General features: G+C 31.6%; 1 protein-coding gene across 2 annotated transcripts in view; it reads left to right on the top strand.

The window, feature by feature from the left end:
• LOC140441772 (protein obstructor-E-like) overlaps positions 1–20,566 on the top strand; it is a 48,704-nt gene that overhangs the window by 10,833 nt on the left and 17,305 nt on the right. The window contains exons 2-5 of one of the 2 annotated variants that reach the window (XM_072532685.1): positions 1,615–1,854; positions 8,711–8,731; positions 17,959–18,123; positions 18,220–18,255. In XM_072532685.1, the coding sequence (XP_072388786.1) occupies positions 1,615–1,854; positions 8,711–8,731; positions 17,959–18,123; positions 18,220–18,255 (462 nt within the window). The remainder of the gene's footprint in view (positions 1–1,614; positions 1,855–8,710; positions 8,732–17,958; positions 18,124–18,219; positions 18,256–20,566) is intronic. The other variant, XM_072532686.1, reaches the window with a different exon arrangement.

Here is a 20,566-nt window from a genome sequence, read left to right on the forward strand (position 1 = left end):
AACGCTAACTTCAAAATGTGATCGGGCCATTCCCATAGCGCGTGTAGTATCGAGGTTTTAGAGACAAGCAAAAAGTTTGCCCAGGACCAAGTTTTTTAATAAAAGAATTAATAATTATCGAATGTTTGTTGCAGTTACGAAAAAATTAATAGGATACACATTTTCATAAGGCGCGTTTTCACGGGTCGATCTGGATTGAACGATTTAGGTCGATTATAAAATCGAAAGCAAATTGAATATGTAAACCTTAAATCGACTTGGCCGTTCGGCGGAGTGAGTCGATTCGACGGAAGTAGAAAGACTGTCTACTTTTGACGGGCGATTGCCGCCGAATCGATGTCGAACGACTGGAATCCAATGTGTAAACACCTGGTCGAACGGAAACACAACGTACCGAAAGCCGAGTAGAGTACTTCTAGCGTGTATAAAGTTGTTGTTTTTAGTACGAAAAGCTGTAATTTTCGGAAAAAAATGACTGAAAAATGATCAGATGCACACATGGCAAGATTTTTGGATGCTTATCAAAACTATAATGTATTATGGAATCCACAAACCGAGCTTTGAGTGAGAGGCATTGCGAGCAATTCTACAACATATGAATAAACTCAATATGTCTGAACATGACTTGAAAATTAAAATAAAATATATTAGAACAACATACAATCGTGAATTGAGCAAAGTATTGAAATCACTAAAGAGTGGCTCTGAACCTGATGATGGATATGTACCGGTTCTAATTTGGCTTTTTATTTTTAAAAACACTCATTTTGTTGTACTAGTCCTTAATAAATCATTTACACACAGCTGTCTCCAGTGGCTAGAAATCGACGAACTATTTGCAATTTCAGCCCTACGGGTAATGCTTCACGCATATTTGTATCGTTTTTTGACTTGTCTCAGCAGTTTTTTTCTAAAAGTTCTCTAAAATGAGCATTATCCATTCTTAAATGATTTCTATAAGCCTCTGGATCTTCCACAACCATTTCTTGGAGCAGGATTTGTGATGCACCATGTGTATTTCGTCTCACAATCCACGGTCGGGTCCACCACGGTACGTTTTTTTTTCTTTTTGTTTGATTTAGCGATTTCTTCCCAAATTGCACAAAAAATTAATTGCACACCTACATTAATCATTTCACGTGACGCCATTTTGTACCACAATTAATTTAACATTCATCGCCTGTCGTGTAAACCTTTTTGCTTTCCACACAGATCGAATTATGCTCGAAAGATCCGAATCGTTCAACCTAGATCGACCCGTGAAAACGCACCTTAAACCTGATAGGTGTAGTGCCATTCTTTTGTTTTTAAAACATATTTAAAAACATTTTTATTTTCGAATTTGAAAGTAATATTCAAAAGGCATTTTCCTCGATAGAGTTTCGACATTTAACTTTCCGTTTTTCCGCTAAGTAAATATAAGGGTTTATGTAATCATTATTTTGTCGAGTATAGCAACGACCTATTCAATAATAAATATACAAGAACTTCTTGTAGTTGACTTGGGATATAGAGAGATGGATAGCATAAAAGCTGTGTCAAGAAAGGGTATTTTTTATTATTTGTGTATTGTTTTTAGTTGTTAAAATGTTAATATTTTAAAATTTGTTTTAGTTACTCAGTACACGTCAGCTAGACATGCAAAATCTACATTTGATTACTCTATTATTAATTTGCTAAAAGATATAGCGGAAGACTGCAAAAATGGTTTAGAAGTATTCGAATACTATCCCTATGACTGTCAAAAATATTATTCTTGTAATGACGGAGTACCTCAGATAAATACGTGTCATGATGGAACATATTGGAACGACAAAGTTAAAGCATGCGACGTTAAAGAAGACGTAGACTGCTGTAAGTATATTTTACAACTGCATTTTATATTAATTACTACTATGGGAATAAGCCACAATTAAAAGTTAAAGTAAGTTTATTGACGTTTCAGTTTCCACTTCGGAAATCGTTTTAAAAATACAAACATTGGTAAATTAAGCAAATTTTGTTTTTTTGTCACTTGGTGAGAAATTCTTCTAATAATTTAATTTTATCTGACTCATTTATATTGACAATTCAGACATACATTTATACATTTTACAGTAGACGACTTTAAAATGATATTGCGAATATTGTTGAGTTTCATTTCTGGAACAACTTTACCTGTAAGATAGTTCATTCGGTTACATGAACTCAACTTTAACTAGAGAATATCGGTCAAAAAAAAATCATAGCATGTAATTCGTCATAAAAAAGACAAACACATGCCATGATGACAGTAAAATTCTTCTGTTAGTGATTCTATAGTAAATTATGAGGGAAAAACCAGGAAAAAACCTCATAATCCTATCATGACATGGTAAGTATTTGGACGTACATTTAGTTTATTGCAATAAACACCAAATTCTGATTTTATATGCTTGTTTTTTAAAAAACATAAATTATGAATCTTCGATATGTCACTGACTTACTAATACTGGTATTTTCCTTTTATTAACTTCCTCTTTTATTATGGCCGAGGAATTTGTGACACAATTGGTCTCATTTAGCATAATTAAAGTCGCTTCTTTGATTTTTCTCTTTTTACCATCCGTTTCTTTTAGGACTATACTTAAATCGTTTTATTAAAGATTATGTTCATTATTCAATGCGTGCTTGCATATTTGAGATCTATCAAATTCTCTATTTTTAATATAAGATCGATGTTCACTTATTCTAATATTTAATGGCCTTGATGTTTCACCTAAATAAAACTGATCACATTGACAAGGTATTTTATGAATACAATTATGTGTCCTTTCTTATTTATTTTTATGTTTGGTTTTAGACAAAATAGATCTCAATGTGTTTGTTGTTTTGAATATCGTTCTTAGAGATTAAAACATCTAGGAAAGGTAGTGTGTTACTATATTCCTTTTCCATGGTAAATGTTATTGTCTCTTCTTTATCGTTTATGTCATTCAGGAATGTGTCCAATAACTCTGATCCATGAGGCCATATTGAGAATACATCATCAACATATCTCCACCATACTGTGGGTTTTAAACTTTGTTTAGAAATAATATTTGTTTTAAAATCTTCCATAAATATAACTGCTAATAATGGAGATAAACTAGAGCCCATTGCTAGACCAAAATTTTGTTTATAGAATATATTACATAGTTGAAAATATGTATTATCAGTACATAATGTTAATAACCCCATTATATCTGATATGTTAACAATATTGGCAATATTGTAACATTTTTTTATAATTAAAATAGTAAATAAATTTTAATCCCTTTACCCCTGTTGCTGATATGCCCATGGCAAATTTTATTGGAACCTACGGACTATCACGAGCATACCGACTATTCAGGCTGGTCCTTTTTGATTATTTGTAAACACAGTCGTAAATGCTCTTTATAGTAACTTTCTGAAAAAAACTAATTCAAAAGGTTCTATCGCTTCTCACGGTTTCCAACGACAAGAGTATCGTTACTTACCTAGAACTTTTTTATATTCAGGTATCTTCCTAGAGATGGAAACAGCCTGGCGTCCTTTTAGGCAAGTTGTCAATTTTAAGTGGGGGATATCCCAATTTTTTTTTAAGCTTGTTAAATTTCAGGAAGAAAAAAAGGACTCTGGGCAGAGCAGTCTTCGAGTAAAGACGATTGCTTATCTTATCGTTATCTGTGAATTTTTTCTTTAAATGTGTATACACTTTCATCATTGAAATATCTTAATCTAATACCATATTAGATTAAATATTGTTATAAAGTACCTTCATTTTGATTAACTTCAGTGCTTGATACTAGTAAATTATAGTAGAATTAGTGAAATAGTGCAGCAGTCATCGAGATTTATTGTAAGTTATCGTAATCATATTGACTTCAATTTGCTGGGCGAATAATATTGTCATAATATTACCCAATCCTAGACGTATTAGAGGTACTTAAAGAAATAAAATTAGCAAAAGAATCCTGGCTGTTAGAAAAATGCTTAGAAATAGAGATCCTACAAAAAAAAACATGATATATTCAACATGAAAACATACTATTCAATACGCAAGAACAACTGGATAGATGGCAGGAATATATAGCAGAATTGTTCGGTGACAACCAACACATTGAAGTATATGACAACGTCGAGAATTGACTAACAATAACAAAATCAGAATAAGATCTGCTATAAGTCGTCTAAAACACAACAGAGCTCCAGGACCTGATGGAATATATGCTGAGGTATTAAAATTGATAGAAGATTATCAACTTGACAATATGACAGAATTATTTAACCGTATATATGAAACAGGAACTTTACCAAAAGATTGGTACATGTCTAATATTTATACCACTGCCAAAAAAAAGCAAATGCTAAGAAATGTGAAGAACACCGAATCATTACCATTCACTCAAAATATTCTTACACATCCCGTGCTCGCATATACAAGAAATTGGAGGAGGGTATTGCTGATGTACAATTTGGATTTCGCAGCGGTCTTGGCACAAGAGAAGCACTTTTTAGTATACAAGTATTGATACAACGAGCAAGAGATGTTACTACAGATGTCTTTGTCAGTTTTATTGATTTCGAAAAGGTATTTGACAAAGTACAACATGAGAGGCTTATTGAAACTTTGCGAATCGCAAAGATCGATGACAAGGATATAGGAATAATAGCCAATCTCTATAGGAAACAAGTAGCCAAGATTCGAGTAGACAATCAATTATCCAATGAAGTCCCAATACAAAGAGGAGTACAACAAAATTGCATACTCTCGCCTTTGATGTTTAATGCGTACTCTGAACATCTATTTCGAGAAGCTTTGGGAGAAACGACTGATGACGTGATTGTTAACGGCGAAGTAATAAATAATCTATGATATGCAGACGAAACTGTTCTTGTTACGGATAGTGCTGAAGGATTACAAGACTGATAGATCAAGTAGTTAACATCGGTAGGAAATATGGAATGAAACTTAATAATAAGAAGACGAAAATTATGATCATAAGCAAAAACCAAGATACTGATGCAAAATTTATGGCAGACAATGAGGTATTGGATAGAACAGAAAAAATAACATACCTAGGATGCAACATCACAGACAGCTGGGATCACTCATATGAGATTAAATGTAGGATAGAAAAAGCAAGGAGTGTCTTACAACAGATGAAGAAAGTTATCTGCAATTTAACCTTAACTTACATCTCCGACTCAAAATCCTTATTTGTTATGTGCTTTCTGTTCTTATGTATGGAGCAGAGGCATGGACACTCACTGATGTGTCTTGCACACGGTTGCAGTCTTTCGAGATGTGGTGCTATGGTCGCATGCTCAGAATATCATTAGTACATCATATAACTAACAACGCAGTAATGCAACGTTTACAAAAAGAACCTGAAGTCTTGAAATCCATTAAAGAAAGAAAGTTAGCATACTTCGGACATATAAAGAAAAATGGAAATAAATACAGAATCCTACTATTGATATTAGAAGGGAAAATATAAGGAAATAGAGGACCAGGACGCCGCCGAATATCCTGGCTTAAGAATTTTAGACAGTGGACAGGTATAACCACCACAGACCTATTTCGAAAAGCTGCTAATAAAATACGATGGGCCATTGGGGTAGCCAACATCCATAGAGGATAGGCACTAGCAGAAGAAGAAGAATCCTAGACGAATCTGCGTGAACTATTTTTTCACCTGTAGTTAAGGTTAACTACCGATTTAGCAATTCAATTAGAAGAACATTTATTTTTTCTGAGGTAGTCTCGTCTCCAACGCACAATTTCTTCGGAATCGATAAGCATTGACTGTTTGCCAACTTTTTCATACTTAAAGTTTAACTCATGCAAAACTTTCCAAAGTTTGTCTCTACTTATTGTGGGTAAATCAGGATCATTGGTAATGGCTTGTAAAACTTTATCTAAGGTTGGTATTTGTTTTTGGTCTTTTGGTCTTTACAATTTACAATTTTGGTCTTCCTGTTCACGGTTTGGGTGGGGTTATACCAGCTGATTTTTCCTCTTTTAAAATGTTATATACAGTTGATTTTAAATATCCCATTACTTTAGACGAAATTTTAACTATATTATTAACATTATTGGAAGGATTGTGTTGCTTAAAATAATTGTAGACATTGAGGATAACACTCTTTTCGTTAAGTGATAAATGATTCAACTTTAATTTTTTAACTGGTGTATAATCACACGTTAATTGCATATTCTATAAACTCACTATTCACTCTTGCAAAAACAACTGGGTCAGATCTCTTCACTCGCTTATAACGGACTGAACAAAAATATTCTGATATTATTGAATGACTATTTAAAGACAATTAACAATTTTATTAATCATTGGTTAAAGTACCGTTTACATTTATCGGAAACCATCTTTCGCTAATCGACTCTTTCTATCTAAACTATCAAAAGATCATTAACTGAATACCTATTTATTTTAAGAGTTTCTTTATTTCTTGTTATTTAATGGCTCATTATTATAACAACAAAAATAACCATTAATAAGTTTAGTAAGATAAACAGATTTATATCAATATAATATGCTTTAAAAATGGTTTAAATATCTAATAAACCGAAACATATAATGTAATTCCCTTAAAGTACGTCTATGACCAGCTGAATAATCCCTATCCTACTGTTCTAAAAATAGCAGGTAACTAAATTTTACGACAATCCGTGTGACGTAAAAAAATTTATGTCTAAATAGTCAAACCCAACGTAAAATAAGCTAAAATATTGACGTTGTACGTAAAGTACACGTACTACAATATGCTTAACAATTTAGTTTTCTTTTTGAGAATTTATTCCAGCTAATTTTTCAAATGTACTAAAGTGTATGACCTTCACGATTGTTGATTACTGTCTTACAACTGTAAGGTAAACTGATTATCAGATGATCAATGTCTTGCTGCGATATTCTGTCTCACTCCATTGGAAGGCCCTCAAACAGTTTCTGTGTTGTGTTGAACGCAAAATTTTGTTGTAAAATGCGTCTGTACAATATATCTCATACATGTTCGATTGGGTTTAAATCTGGCGATTGTGCAGGCCATGGTAAAATCTCAATTTCATTATCTTTGAGAAATTAAAATTATAGTAGCTATCATCAACTCCTCGTAGAAACTTTGTCTCAGGACTGACAACTTCATGTAGAGTCTTACGTTGCCATGTTATCAAATCCACTGGTAACTTGATGATCGAATAATGTAAAATAAATTTAAACCAATAACTTTTAATGGGCTTTTACCCAGATATTTAGTGGCTCAAAACATGTACACCTAGACACTAATGATTGAATATGGATTCCGAAAACGTTTTGTTGTTGTGATATAGCCCGATTGGGTTTTTTAATTATATATCCTTTATAAAGGATTTTAATAAAAAAAATTTTCTTTGAGAAATGTTTGCACGACCCTGTCTGGCAGTTTACGGACGCGCAGTATCGTGAATTAATTGATTGAAATTGGGGATAAGCTTGTTCTGGAAAGAGTATAATAATAGGTTCCAGAATAATATCGCGGTAGTCTGTTGCATTTACAAACAGTTCCAGACAAATGAAATTGGTTCGTTTACCAAGAGTGATGCCACGTAATATCATTATACTGCCGCTTTGATGAATATGAACCTCCTGCACGGCATTGCCAGATCGTCTCCAAATTCTTGACTGTCTTGTTTCTGGTGCAAATCTAAAGTGGGACTATCTGTGAACAAATTGGAGGTCCACTCACGTCTAACCCAATTTGCGTGTTCTTGTGCCTACTGAAGTCGACGAGCGTGATTTCCTCTGGATGACACAGTCACTCCTACAGGTATTTGGTTATTTAACCCTAATTTATGCAGTCTATTTCTAATGGTTTGGCCATTACAAACACCTTATGGATCTCTTGCAGCCTCATTTGTAATTATGATGTAGTTACAGTGCGGTCTCGCAAAGCTTGCAACTTAATAAAACGGTCTTCATTTTGGTTGGTTCTCCTTGTGCGGCCTCTATGACGTTCAGCAATATCACCAGTTTCTTGACACCTTAACTAGATACGATTATTGACACTTTTGTTCGTGTGCAAGACCTCAGCAATGTCACTGTGACTTCTGTCAGAATGAACCATCCCGCTAGTACGCCACTACGTTTCGCGAATTAAATGATATCTTACCATTATTGGCAATTGCAAAACTTAATAAAAATCCACATTAACATCGAAAATCAGGTACAAATAAAAAAATATTACTTGTTATCTTAGAGACAAAAACACATATTTTTTTTGTTAAATTTTGTTAAATGTTTCTATCCATTCCTATCAGCATTTCCGCCCGTACAATAATCGACAAATCAACAAAAAAATATTGTTCTGAAGCTATTTTCTTGTGGCAATTGTGGCGAAGTGGCAATTGAAACGTCAATAAACGTATTTTAACCTTTAATTGTGGCTTATTCCCATTTAAATAGTAATCAACAAAAAAATATTAAGAATATAAATTTATTTTTGTGTTTGCAGCTTACATTGATTCAAAGCTATTAATAACGGTATTAAAACTTATTAACAAGAGCCATACTTCGGTTATCTAAAAATTTATATTTATTTATTTTATAAACCACAAAGTAGTTGAAATGGATTAACAACGCGAACTGTAATGTAAAAAAAATTCTGTAAAAATTTTTTTTCTATTTGCTTAAGAGTCACATAATTATTTTAAATGTTTAATTTTTTTTTACAGCTAATATAATACCATTCCCAGGTAAGATAAAAATTTTATATAGCATACATAAATAGCTATAAATTTGTGTGTAAATTGTATAGATAATATAAATAGATGTAGATCACTGATAAATAAAACAAATCGTTTTCTTTTTAAAGATTGAATAAGAGCCAAAGACTCTTAAAGAGTTAATATCTGTAATGTCGTTAATATTTTTACCAATTTTTAGTATTTATGATTGTGCCGTAAAAAATAAACTCTAGCTATTCTTTAACTCTCTAGGCTACTTTGGGCCTGAGATATAGGTATACATCTAAAGGGTCAAAAATAGCCATTTTTATCCTACATTTAAACAGTTACATCTTTAAGTCCAGTAAACCGATTTTATCTCACAATGTGTAATTTTTTTTGTTATATCAACTTTTTGATGGGATAATTTACAAAACCATAAAAGTTAAGTTTTATTCTATGAGTCAAGAAAACGAAAAGAAAACTTTTATAATTACCGATAATTAATCGTCAAAATATAACCAAACGAGGATAACAATTGTAGAAGCAGGTAAATTAGGAGATTTTTAAGTACCTTTCAAACAAGCATTAGTAAATTACAATTGGACTGCAATTACAATTACAATGCAGCTATTACACAGGCAATAAATTTGGCAAAATCTAATAAAACTGCGGGGCCTGACATAATTCCAACTGAAATAATTAAATCAATATCAGAACATCAGATCAATGTATTAGTAGACTTATATAATACTATACTATATATAATACGGGTATTATTCCTAGAGCTTGGCTGAAATCATAATTTATTACATTACCAAAAAAACCTAATGCAAAGGAATGTAATGACCACTGAATAATTAGTCTAATGAGTCACACACTAAAAATATTCTTAAAAATTATCCATTTAAGAATTTTCAGAAAAGTGGAACAAGACATCCCTGAAACCCAATTTGGATTTAGGAATGCCATGGGTACAAGAGAGGCATTATTTGGATTTAACGTCCTCATGCAAAGATGTATGGATGTAAACCAACCACTCTGTTTGTTTTATTGATTACAATAAGGCATTCGATAAGGTCCGACACAACCGGCTTATACAGTTACTTAAAGATAAACACATTGACAAAAAAGACTTAAGAATAATAACTCATCTCTACTTTAACCAAACAGCAAAAGTCAGAGTAGGCAGAGAACTTTCGGAGAAAGTAGAGATAAAAAGAGGCGTAAGGCAAGGTTGCATACTCTCCCCCTTATTATTTAATCTATATTCGGACGAAATAATTAAAAAATCACTCGAAAATGTAACAATTGGAATAAAAGTCAACGGCAGAGCCATCAACAATATCAGATATTCCGATGATACTCTACTAATTGCAGAGAATATACAAGATCTACAGACACTTTTAGATAATGTAGTAAATGCTAATGAGGAAAGCGGACTAACGCTTAATTCTAATAAAACAAAATTTCCAAAACACAACAACGAGACATTTTAAACATAAGAGGGATTCCAATAGAAAAAGTAAAAAAATACAGATATCTTGGTACAATTATTAATGAAAATAACGAGTATACAGAAGAAATAAAAATGAAAATTGGACAAGCTAGAGCAACATTTAATAAGATGAGAAAAGTATTATGCAGTAGAGACCTTAGTTTGCAACTCAAAATAAGAATATAACGTTTATATGTGTTTTCGGTGCTGCTGTATGGGGTGGAGGACTGGACCTTAAAGAAAGTGGTGAGCGATCGACTTGAAGCATTCGAGATGTGGACCTACCGAAGAATATTAAAAATAAGTTGGGTAGACCGAATAACAAATGTTGAGGTCCTCAGAAAGATGACAAAGGAAATGCAAATCATGAATACGATTAAGATAAAAAAGTTACAATATCTCGGCCACGTTATGAGAGGGGATAAATATTTGTTGCTATAAACCATAATGCAGTGAAAAATATAGGGAAAACGAAGTATTGGGAAAAGACGCATCTCCTGGCTCAACAATCTGAAAAAGTGGTATAATTGCAGTTCCGTCGACTTGTTCAGAGCTACAATCTCAAAAGTGAAAATAGCTGTGATGATTACCAACCTACTTAGAGGAGACGGTACCTAAAGAAGAAGAATTACAGAGGGAATGCTCCAAAAGACACTTTAGTTACTAATTTCATTTGAGGAATGTTGAACAAACGGATTTTACTTAATGATATTTATTTAACCTTTTTAATACACTTAATATTGTTCTGAAGCTATTTTCTTGTGGCATTTTAAATTAATTACTATTTAAATGGGAATAAGCAATAATAAGAATAATACACCTTGCCCCTTGAGGGCTTGAAGAGAAGTCAAGTATATTTTGCGCTGTGACTATATGCGCACAAGCGTCAGACACAGTGCCATCTCAATATTTAAAAATTACAATACTTAACCCTTACCAGATTCGAGGATACAGCTGTTTAAAAATAGCCAATTTTTCGAAAACCATATTTTTCATCATTTGTAAATTGATAATACTTTTTCTTGACATTCTCAAATTACATTAAATTTTAGGTAGAGGTTGCTCTTTATGTATACAATAATTTCTCATTATTGAATTATTTTGCAGGGCCTATATCTATTTTGAGTTAAGCTTTTTGCTTCATCAGTAAGCTAAAACATGTGTTTGTTAATTATTTCTCTCATCTGTTTAATTATTTTACAATATTAAAAGTCGACGAATTAGTAAAATAGATAACCAAATATAAATTTTAAGCGTTTAAGAAAGCCTTTAGGTTTTTAGAAAGCGGCAAAAATTTTGATTTTAGGAAATGTGGAGGGCTTTATAATACTCATCGATCTTTATTATATTGAAACAAAGTTAAACCGCTGCAAATTTTGGACAAAATAGGTTTATATTAACAGTGCTAACGGACTAGAAATTCTTTTTTCCTATTTTTTTATTTTTTGTGCATTTTCTTTGCAGAACACTTGAAATAGTCTCTACAAATATTTTTTAATATTTATGATATTAACAGTATTATAAAGCACCTCTACATTTCTTGAAATCTAAACTTTTGTCATTGCTAAAAACTTAAAATTTAAGTTAAGTTTAATTTAGCGATTTTGTAAATTGTTCCACTGGACATTATTTAAATAAAAATTAGACTCGTGAGCTAAAATCTGTCCACTGGACTTAGTGATATATGTCCTTTTCGAGGGACATATCTCGTTATAGACTGGTTTTTTAAGGTAAAATCCGTGGACTCGCCCCCCTACAAAAGAGGTCCAAAAATAAAAAATATTACTATAGAGCGTTTCACGTTAAGAAAATAACATTAGGCTTATGGAGATCAGTGTTGCCAAAACTCTCAGGAATGCGGTTTACTAGATTGTCGATATATTTTTCGAATTTCCATTTTCAATTAACATTTAACTGTAAAGTCAGAATAACAACTGAAGAACCACAAAGCCTTATTATCATTATGTAGTTTCAGAGAACGACATAAAATCGCTGACATACGCACACCGTATTATTTTAAGTTGCAATTAGTAATTAGATATATGCATTCCAAGCGGTCCGTTTATTTGCGTTTAAATCTTTAATAGCCGACAAAGTGCAGGATTTAACTAAGCAATATTTTCTACTGATTTCTATGATTCATTTTATATGATATTCTTACCGAAAAACAAATAAACTGTCGTTACTATAATTAAAATAAGATAAAATAAAATTATCTTTTGTAAATACTATTTATTTAATTAAAATCATTTTCCCTACTTTTCATCTCTTGTTTCGAATGGGCACTTTTGGTCAATTACGTTAAAAAACGTTAATTTAATTCATATCTGTGAAAACGAAAATACAAATTATACAACCCTGAATCGTGCTTGCGTTCATCGTGGCATCGCTGCGCTTCTATCGTCCATAAGAAATACATGGCCCTATCTCCGCAATGTTATTTTCTTAACGTGGAACGCTGTTATAGTAAATATATACTATTATATTATGTATACAGCATTGTATACAAAACTAAATCACTTATTAGCATTATGGAAAGCTTAAATGTAGATTATAGAATATCATGCGAAAATTGTGATTAGTCATACATCGGACACACATCTAGAAATCTAATGGGCAGACCTACATGACATAATAAAAATGACCTCAGAAATAATAAAAATATAAATTTTTGCGAAAGCTATATATAGCTATATTTATAAATCATATATTATATACAATTATATACATATTATATCAAAAGTTAATATGTTAAAAATCACGGTTTTCAGCTTTGCAAATCATGATATGTGTTTAAAGTTATATTTTTATATACCAAAACTTGATATGTCTAAGGAATATATTGTTAAGATATATTATACCTACTTTCATTAAGCGATGCAGGGCGTATAAACAAAGATAAATTTAACAGATAATTGTTAAAGATGTTCCAAATGAGTCTACTCGTTCCGATAAGTAACAGTATAATTATGACACTTTATTAATTTTTTTTATTTTCTCAACTATTAGTGTTTATTGCATAGTATATAAATTATTTTTATCGCTGAATACATAGTAAGTAAAAAAATAATCCGATTTATAAAATTAATGAATATTTTATGCATACATGCAAGTAACAGTTCTTCAAGAATATTTAAAAACTAACCGAAATGTACATCTTTATTTCGTTACTGCCGACGTCGTCGAAACTCATACAGGTTCGGACACGATTTAATTTCGGTATTGAAATTTTGTAATTTGAATCGATTTGTGATTATATTTTTAGTCATCTTGATGGTTAAAGGACAATAAATTATATTTATGCTGTTAATGTTGAATTAGCAATTATTTGTTGTGCGATTTAAAATTATTTAAGTATATATTTTTATTTGTATAACTACCCTATCTATACGTGATTGTGATTACTGTAACAATAACCACGGATTTCAATAGCTGATATTAAAACCAAAAATGTCCTCCACTGATGCTGCTGATGAATTGGTTGAAAATACATGGAGTCCTCCTCGAAAACGAAGTAAAAGAAGCCCTCTTAGCGTTGAAGTTAAAGAAATCTTTTTAAATGTGAAAGACAAGAAAATCTCGGGTTAGTGGTTGAAGATATTGTGAAAAAAGTGGCTAATAAAGTTGGAGTTTGTGATAGAAGTGTGTTTACGGTGATAAAGAAATACAAAACGAATCATCAACTCGCTGGACCAAAAGTATGTCTGACCCGGAAAAAGAAGTTTGACAAAATTGATGATTTTGACAAAAGTGCCATTAGAAGACTGTTTCATAATTTTTTTATGAGCAACGAAATACCCACCGTTGATAAGGTTTTAAAGAAGGTGAACAATGACCCTGATTTGCCAAATTTTTCGAAAACCACATTTTACCGAATATTGAAAAAACGTAATTTTCAATATAAACGTAGGGGAAGAAACGCTCTTTTACTAGATAGAGACGACATTGTGATGTGGCGAAGAGAATATCTTCAAAAGATAAGAGCTTATAGAGAGTAGAAGCGGAAAATATATTATCTGGATGAGACATGGTTGAACACTGGCCATACAAAGTCTAAAATATGGGTAGACACTACAGTAAAAACACCAAGACAAGCTTTTTTGGATGGATTAACAACGGGATTAAAAAATCCTTCAGGTAATTTATTACATTATTCAGTGCTCATAAAGGTTACCATACATTTTTGCTTATATTTTTTTAAATATAAAAATTTTTTTACATAAAATTGTTGGCAAAAAAATAAATTACTGGCTTTTTCGCCCTGTATAAATGGTTCCTATTATCGGATATTAACTAAAACAATCAGGTTCTTTGTCGAGCACTTTTACAAAATTAAAATATAAATTTCGTATTTTATAAGATAATATATATTCTGACTAAACAAAAGGATAATCCCAAATGCGGCCCTGTTGCAGGCCTACACGTGGTAATGTTTACATCTCCCTGCATCGGATAATGAATTTTACTATAGTTAACATCTAATCATGAAATATTAAACTACTTCATTTTAATTTTTGCCTAAAGTTGATAAGTCGACATATCAAATTTTGTCATTATCAGATATAAAATGTGGACGTATGTTTTATAGACATATTATGAAGTTTTGATTACCAGCCAACAGATAACATAACCTAATTTTATTGTTATGTATTTTACTAAAATAAGATAGTTTTTTGCTTCCTTTAAGCAAACTATTAGTAGAAAGTATGTCGCGTGCAAATCCGTTAGTTGATATGTTTATTAGCCAATATAAAAATTCGGCGGAAAATATCAATCAATTCAATCTAAAAATGTAAAATAACAGCTACTGTCAGTAATAATATATGTGACAAAGTAAATAATAATAACTTTACAAATAAAAGTGATTATGGCAAATTCCACATAAATAACTCTAATGTTCAACCTAAACAACTTAAATATAACAGAGTAGAAATAAAAGAAAAGAAGATGTTGGGAGAAAAACATATTGCCAGAAAAGGTATACAAAAACCTGCAAAAGTATTTCAAGCGCTTACTGCATGTTGTCTCAATAAATGTCATGAAAAGCTCTCCCAAGATAAACAAAAAGAAATAATTTTTTATGATTTTCTTAAAAAACTTAAACCCAAAGACCATGTAATTTCTGAAAGAATAAAGATAGAGTCAACGAAGATAGAAGAAGAAGATAAAGGAAAGCGCAAAAATAATAAAAGCAGACAAATCGTGGTTTTATATTATGTCACATATAACGACAAAACATTCAAAATTTGCAAAGAAATGTTCCAGAATCTACATAGTAGCACAAGAGAAAAAGTTGATATTTTGATAAAAAAGAAACAAAAATCACCCACATGTTTTATAGAACCTAATGGATCTGGAAAACGTCAACCACGCATCGCTCGACCAAATAAAAAAGCTGAAATTACAAAACATATAGAATCTTTCTAAAATAATAGAGTCACTAGTATCGAAGACACACAAGTCGACTTTATCTAACTCCCAACCCAAAAATTAAAGTCATGTATGTTTTTTGTGCATCAAACAGAACAATGCCTCTATCACATTTATTTTATGCTAAAATTATTAAAGAATTTTTTATTATCTGGAAAACAAGAAAAAAACCTGTAATAGTGAAGACATACGTGCAGCCACGAATAAAAAAAATAAACACCTTCAACTAGCAGAGATTGCCAATAATAAAAAAAAGTAGACATAGACTTCTCCAGAAATAGTAACGGTAAAGTGGTTGTTTTAGTAGTTGACTCGCAACAGAACCTACCAACACCCAATTTAAGCACAAATGTAGTCTACTATAAAAGATTGCTTTGACCATTATCAGAAATATGCCTCACCATCAGATTTGCACTGAAAATACCACTTCATGTTTCATGTGGCATGAGGGTTGTCACACCATGAATCAGATCAAATAGCTTCCTGTCTTTTAAAATACCTTGACAGCCTAGTCGATACAGTTGAAAAAGTTGTTCGGTATTCATCATCTTTATTTGTTTATAGATCAACAACGATAAATAAAATAAAACTCAAGTTCCTGAAAGTGGGTCATACTAGAATGGAATGTGATGCCGACCATGCCAGAATTGAGCATGCCAACATATCGTCACAAATTGAAATAAGGATACCTCATGACTGGTACCAGTTTGTTAGAACTGCCCTGGTAGGAAGAAAATTTCAAGTTATCGAAATGCAGAAGAAAGATTTCCTAGCGTATTCAAAACTTTTTCAAAATATCTATGTAAAGCGTGATAAAGGTGTGGATATTGAAAATGTGAAATGACATGACATAAAAGTTATACGTTTTGGTTAAGAGTTGGGTGTTATAAACATTATATTTTAACATAAGGGCCTTGACGTTTGTAAGCTTAATATTAAACGCAGATAGATCCTGCATTAAAAACTCTATATAGTGGGCCTAAACCCACAAAACATCAAGAAAAGGAAGACCTGCTTTTCCTGCTGCAAAAACTTGATCGAGTGTACCATCCATTTTACCACGAACTCAAAAATAGTGAGAATGTAAATGATGGAACTTAATGTTTTATTTTCCAATTATAAACACTGTTTTTTTTATTTATAATGATAACAGTAAATAAAAATATTGTTTCTAATTGTTATTGCTAATTTCAAAATTATTTATGCTGCAGTTTAAATTTAGATATTCCATAAATTGGTGAATTTTAAATTAGTTATAAATTGAATAAAACTAACCATATTTTTTAAATATCAAATTTTTAATTTTAGTATAAATTTCTTCATTTTTGATTTTTTAATTATAATTATCACGTATTTTATAAACTACACTTTGACAAGATATATGGCATCTAAGGTATTTGCCAAAAGTTAAGTTAGATTAGTAGTAGTAGTTAAGGTAACAAAAAAAAAATCGCTCACTGTCTAAACAAAACCATGTCTTCTTCAAATTAAAATGTATAAAAGGCCCGTCAGACCTTTTATACCAGCCGTCAGGCATAGGCCCTTCAGGCAGATCGTATGCTGATCTGAACGTGAATTCCGAGCACCGAGGCCATGTGCGGCATACACGGGCTCGGTGGCCGGACCCTACTCGGATGCTCGGCCGGCGAGGAGAACAAAATTTATTTTGCCAAATCGGCGGCTGAGTGTACGAGCACACAGTTTTTTCGGACAGAGAGTCATCAGCCCAGGCTGGTGGCTCTCTGTTTGGAACACACACTTTTTCTTTTAGGGACACCAGTCCCGATGTCAAGGTAGAGTAAATTCTATAGTCAGTAAATTAAATAGGGAGAACAGCCGATATGTGTGCTACCCCTACAGTTAGATGGCTTAACCACAGTCAATAAAAACAGAGGGTGTCCCATTACCCAGGGCACCCAAAGTAAATTTCAGATCATAAGCCTCCTCACGTAAGTCACACGCTGAGGACGGGTGGAGGAAAAGCCTGGCGGTCAGATAGATACCACTTTAATAACGAAGTGTGACCGGTTTGATCTTCGGACATGTGGATTCCACTTTACAATAGTTCACTTTACACATGTTCATTAGGGGCAGGGTTGATCACATGTGTGTGTGTGTGTGTGTGTGTGTGTGTGTATTTGCTAAAACATGATATGTTAGGAAAATTCCTTTTTACAATAGAATTTCCAAAATTAATGTACACTATCAGTTTAAGCAGCATCTTGTTTATTTAAATACAAAATTTCATATATATATATATATATATATATATATATATATATATATATATATATATATATATATATATGTGTGTGTGTGTATATTACAGATCCTGATTGCACAGATGGACAAAACACATTTTACCCATACCCCTACGATTGTAAAATGTTCTACGAATGTCTTGATTACAAACGTTACCTTCTATCATGCCCAGGGGATTTCATGTGGAATCAAAAGCTTAATAAATGCGACCAAAAAGATGCCGTTGATTGTTGTAAGTGATGTTTTTTTTAACATCTATTATATTAAAACATCTTTGGTAGAATTATTTTTGAACTAATCCTTATACTCTTTACTGTTTTATTTTCAGCTCACATTATTCCTGAACCTGAATCAACATCTGCCGGTAAGAAAGTAATTACTATGTGTAAATTTACAAAAATTTACTTACCTATTTCATTAAAACATCATCTGAAACCAAAACATATATTAATTTTCAGTTCAACATATTCTAGGTTGTAGAATCATAAAATCATAAATATAAAACTAGAATCCATATTTTTTCTACGATCTATGAAGGTACATTATGGTACCTCTTTTCGTGTCTTGTTAAGTGTCTATTGAGCAAATGCGTCGTGTAAATATATTCGCTGTGTTCAAGGACTTAAAGGGAATACGAAAAACGATCGTGCGCCTGTAGCGGCGAAACCTTGTATTTTTATTAGCACATTTCAATTTCGCAAATAAACTATAAAAATACAATAAAAAATGGTCCACTCAAGTTTTATCCGTTTTCAAATTAGAAGCAAAAATGAATGCAAAGAGGAAAGTGAATTTCTAATATAAAAAATTACAATAATAATTATCGTATTAAATAAACGAGTTTAAGTCATTTTATTTGTAGTTTACTAACAAGTTTGCTGGTCTCTGACACTAGGTGTCACTGTTCCCAAATGTTTACCATAGACGTATATATTAACATGTACGTATAATACGTGTATATATACGTCTATGATCTTTATTTTTTAATAACCTCTATCTTTAATGTTCAAATGATGAAATCTAAAGGTAAAACATATACTTATCCATTTTTAGAATTAAAATCCATTCAAAGTTTTCGGTAGTTAAATAGAGGAAAGTCGGGAAAAATGTTTCCCCAACATATCTCTTATAATTTTTATACAACCGTTATTTAGCTTTCTTTATTATATTAAATACTACCAGTGTCATTTATGTGCAAAGCTGCAAAGATGTGCGAAGCATTAGAGGATAGTTTTAATGTAGCCTATAAGAACACATATAATATTTCTAATTTCGTGCTTACAAAAGTTGTGTTTTTAGGCGTTTTAATTAAGGTAGGTAGATTTTATTTCATGTAGTTTAAAAAGTCATTTTTTCTGTTTATTTCATATGTGTTGGATTTCTCTATTTATTAGTAGTCACTCATGTAAATTATTTTATAAGGTTTCGTAGTCAATATCCCAAGCAAACACATATTTAATCAGATTTTAAGGTAAAATGGTCCCTCCATGTTAAGGCAAAATGATTCCGAGGATCATTTTATCCTTGCTTATCATACCAAATAAAGTTTTGAATTATACAGAAATATTTTTTATAATATTCAAATGTAGGTATACCATCTTTACAGAAATAAGAGTTGCTGCTCTTAAGTATTTAAAAAAAGTGCAGAAAATCCTTATGTGTTGGTACTTGAACTAAATGAATACAGCTTTATTCGTAAGTGAGACGTCAGAACATTATTAGTACCTACTTTCTTTTAGGCAACATATTATTGGAAAAGCCTTGGTCGATTCACTACAACATTGCCCAAATAATTGAAGATTTACTTAAAGGAATGTTTTAGAGATGGACCGACTATTCGACATGGTGAAGAAAAACATTTGTGAAATAGCATATAAGCTAATTACTATTTAACTGGGAATAAGCCACAATTAAAGGTTAAAATACGTTTATTGACGTTTCAATTTCCACTTCGGAAATCGTTCTCAAAATACAAACATTAGTAAATTAAACAAATTTTGTTTTTGTTACTTAGTGAAAAATTCTTCTAATAATTTAATTTTATCTGACTCATCTATATTGACAATTCAGACATACAGTATACATTTTAAAGTAGACGACTTTAAAATGATATTGCCAATATTGTTGAGTTGCGTTCCTGGGACGACTTTACTTATAAGATAGTTCATTCGATTACATGAAATCAACTTTAACTTGAGAATATCCGTCAGAAAAGATCATAACATGTAATTCGTCTTTAAAAAGACAAATACATGCCATGATGACAGTAAAATTCTCCTGTTAGTGATTCCATAGTAAATTATGAGGGAAAAACCAGGAAAAAAACCTCATAATACTATCCCGACATGGTAAGTATTTGATCTTGCATTTAGTTTACCTTCAATAAATACCAAATTCCGATTTTATATGTTTGTTATTTAAAAAATATATCTTCTTCTTCTTCTTAAAGTGCCTATCCGTTCCGGACGTTGGCGATCATCATGGATGAAAAAATATATAAATGATGTATTCTCTATATGTTATTGACTTACCAATACTGGTATTTTCTTTTTAATAACTTCCTCTTTCAATATGGGTAACCAGATCCTACTACATTCTGCCGAGGAATTCGCGACACAATTGGTCTCATTTAGCATAATTAGAGCCGCTTCTTTGATTTTTCTCTTTTTACCATC

The sequence above is a fragment of the Diabrotica undecimpunctata genome, chromosome 5 (genome assembly GCF_040954645.1).
Source record: "Diabrotica undecimpunctata isolate CICGRU chromosome 5, icDiaUnde3, whole genome shotgun sequence".
Taxonomy (NCBI): domain Eukaryota; kingdom Metazoa; phylum Arthropoda; class Insecta; order Coleoptera; family Chrysomelidae; genus Diabrotica; species Diabrotica undecimpunctata.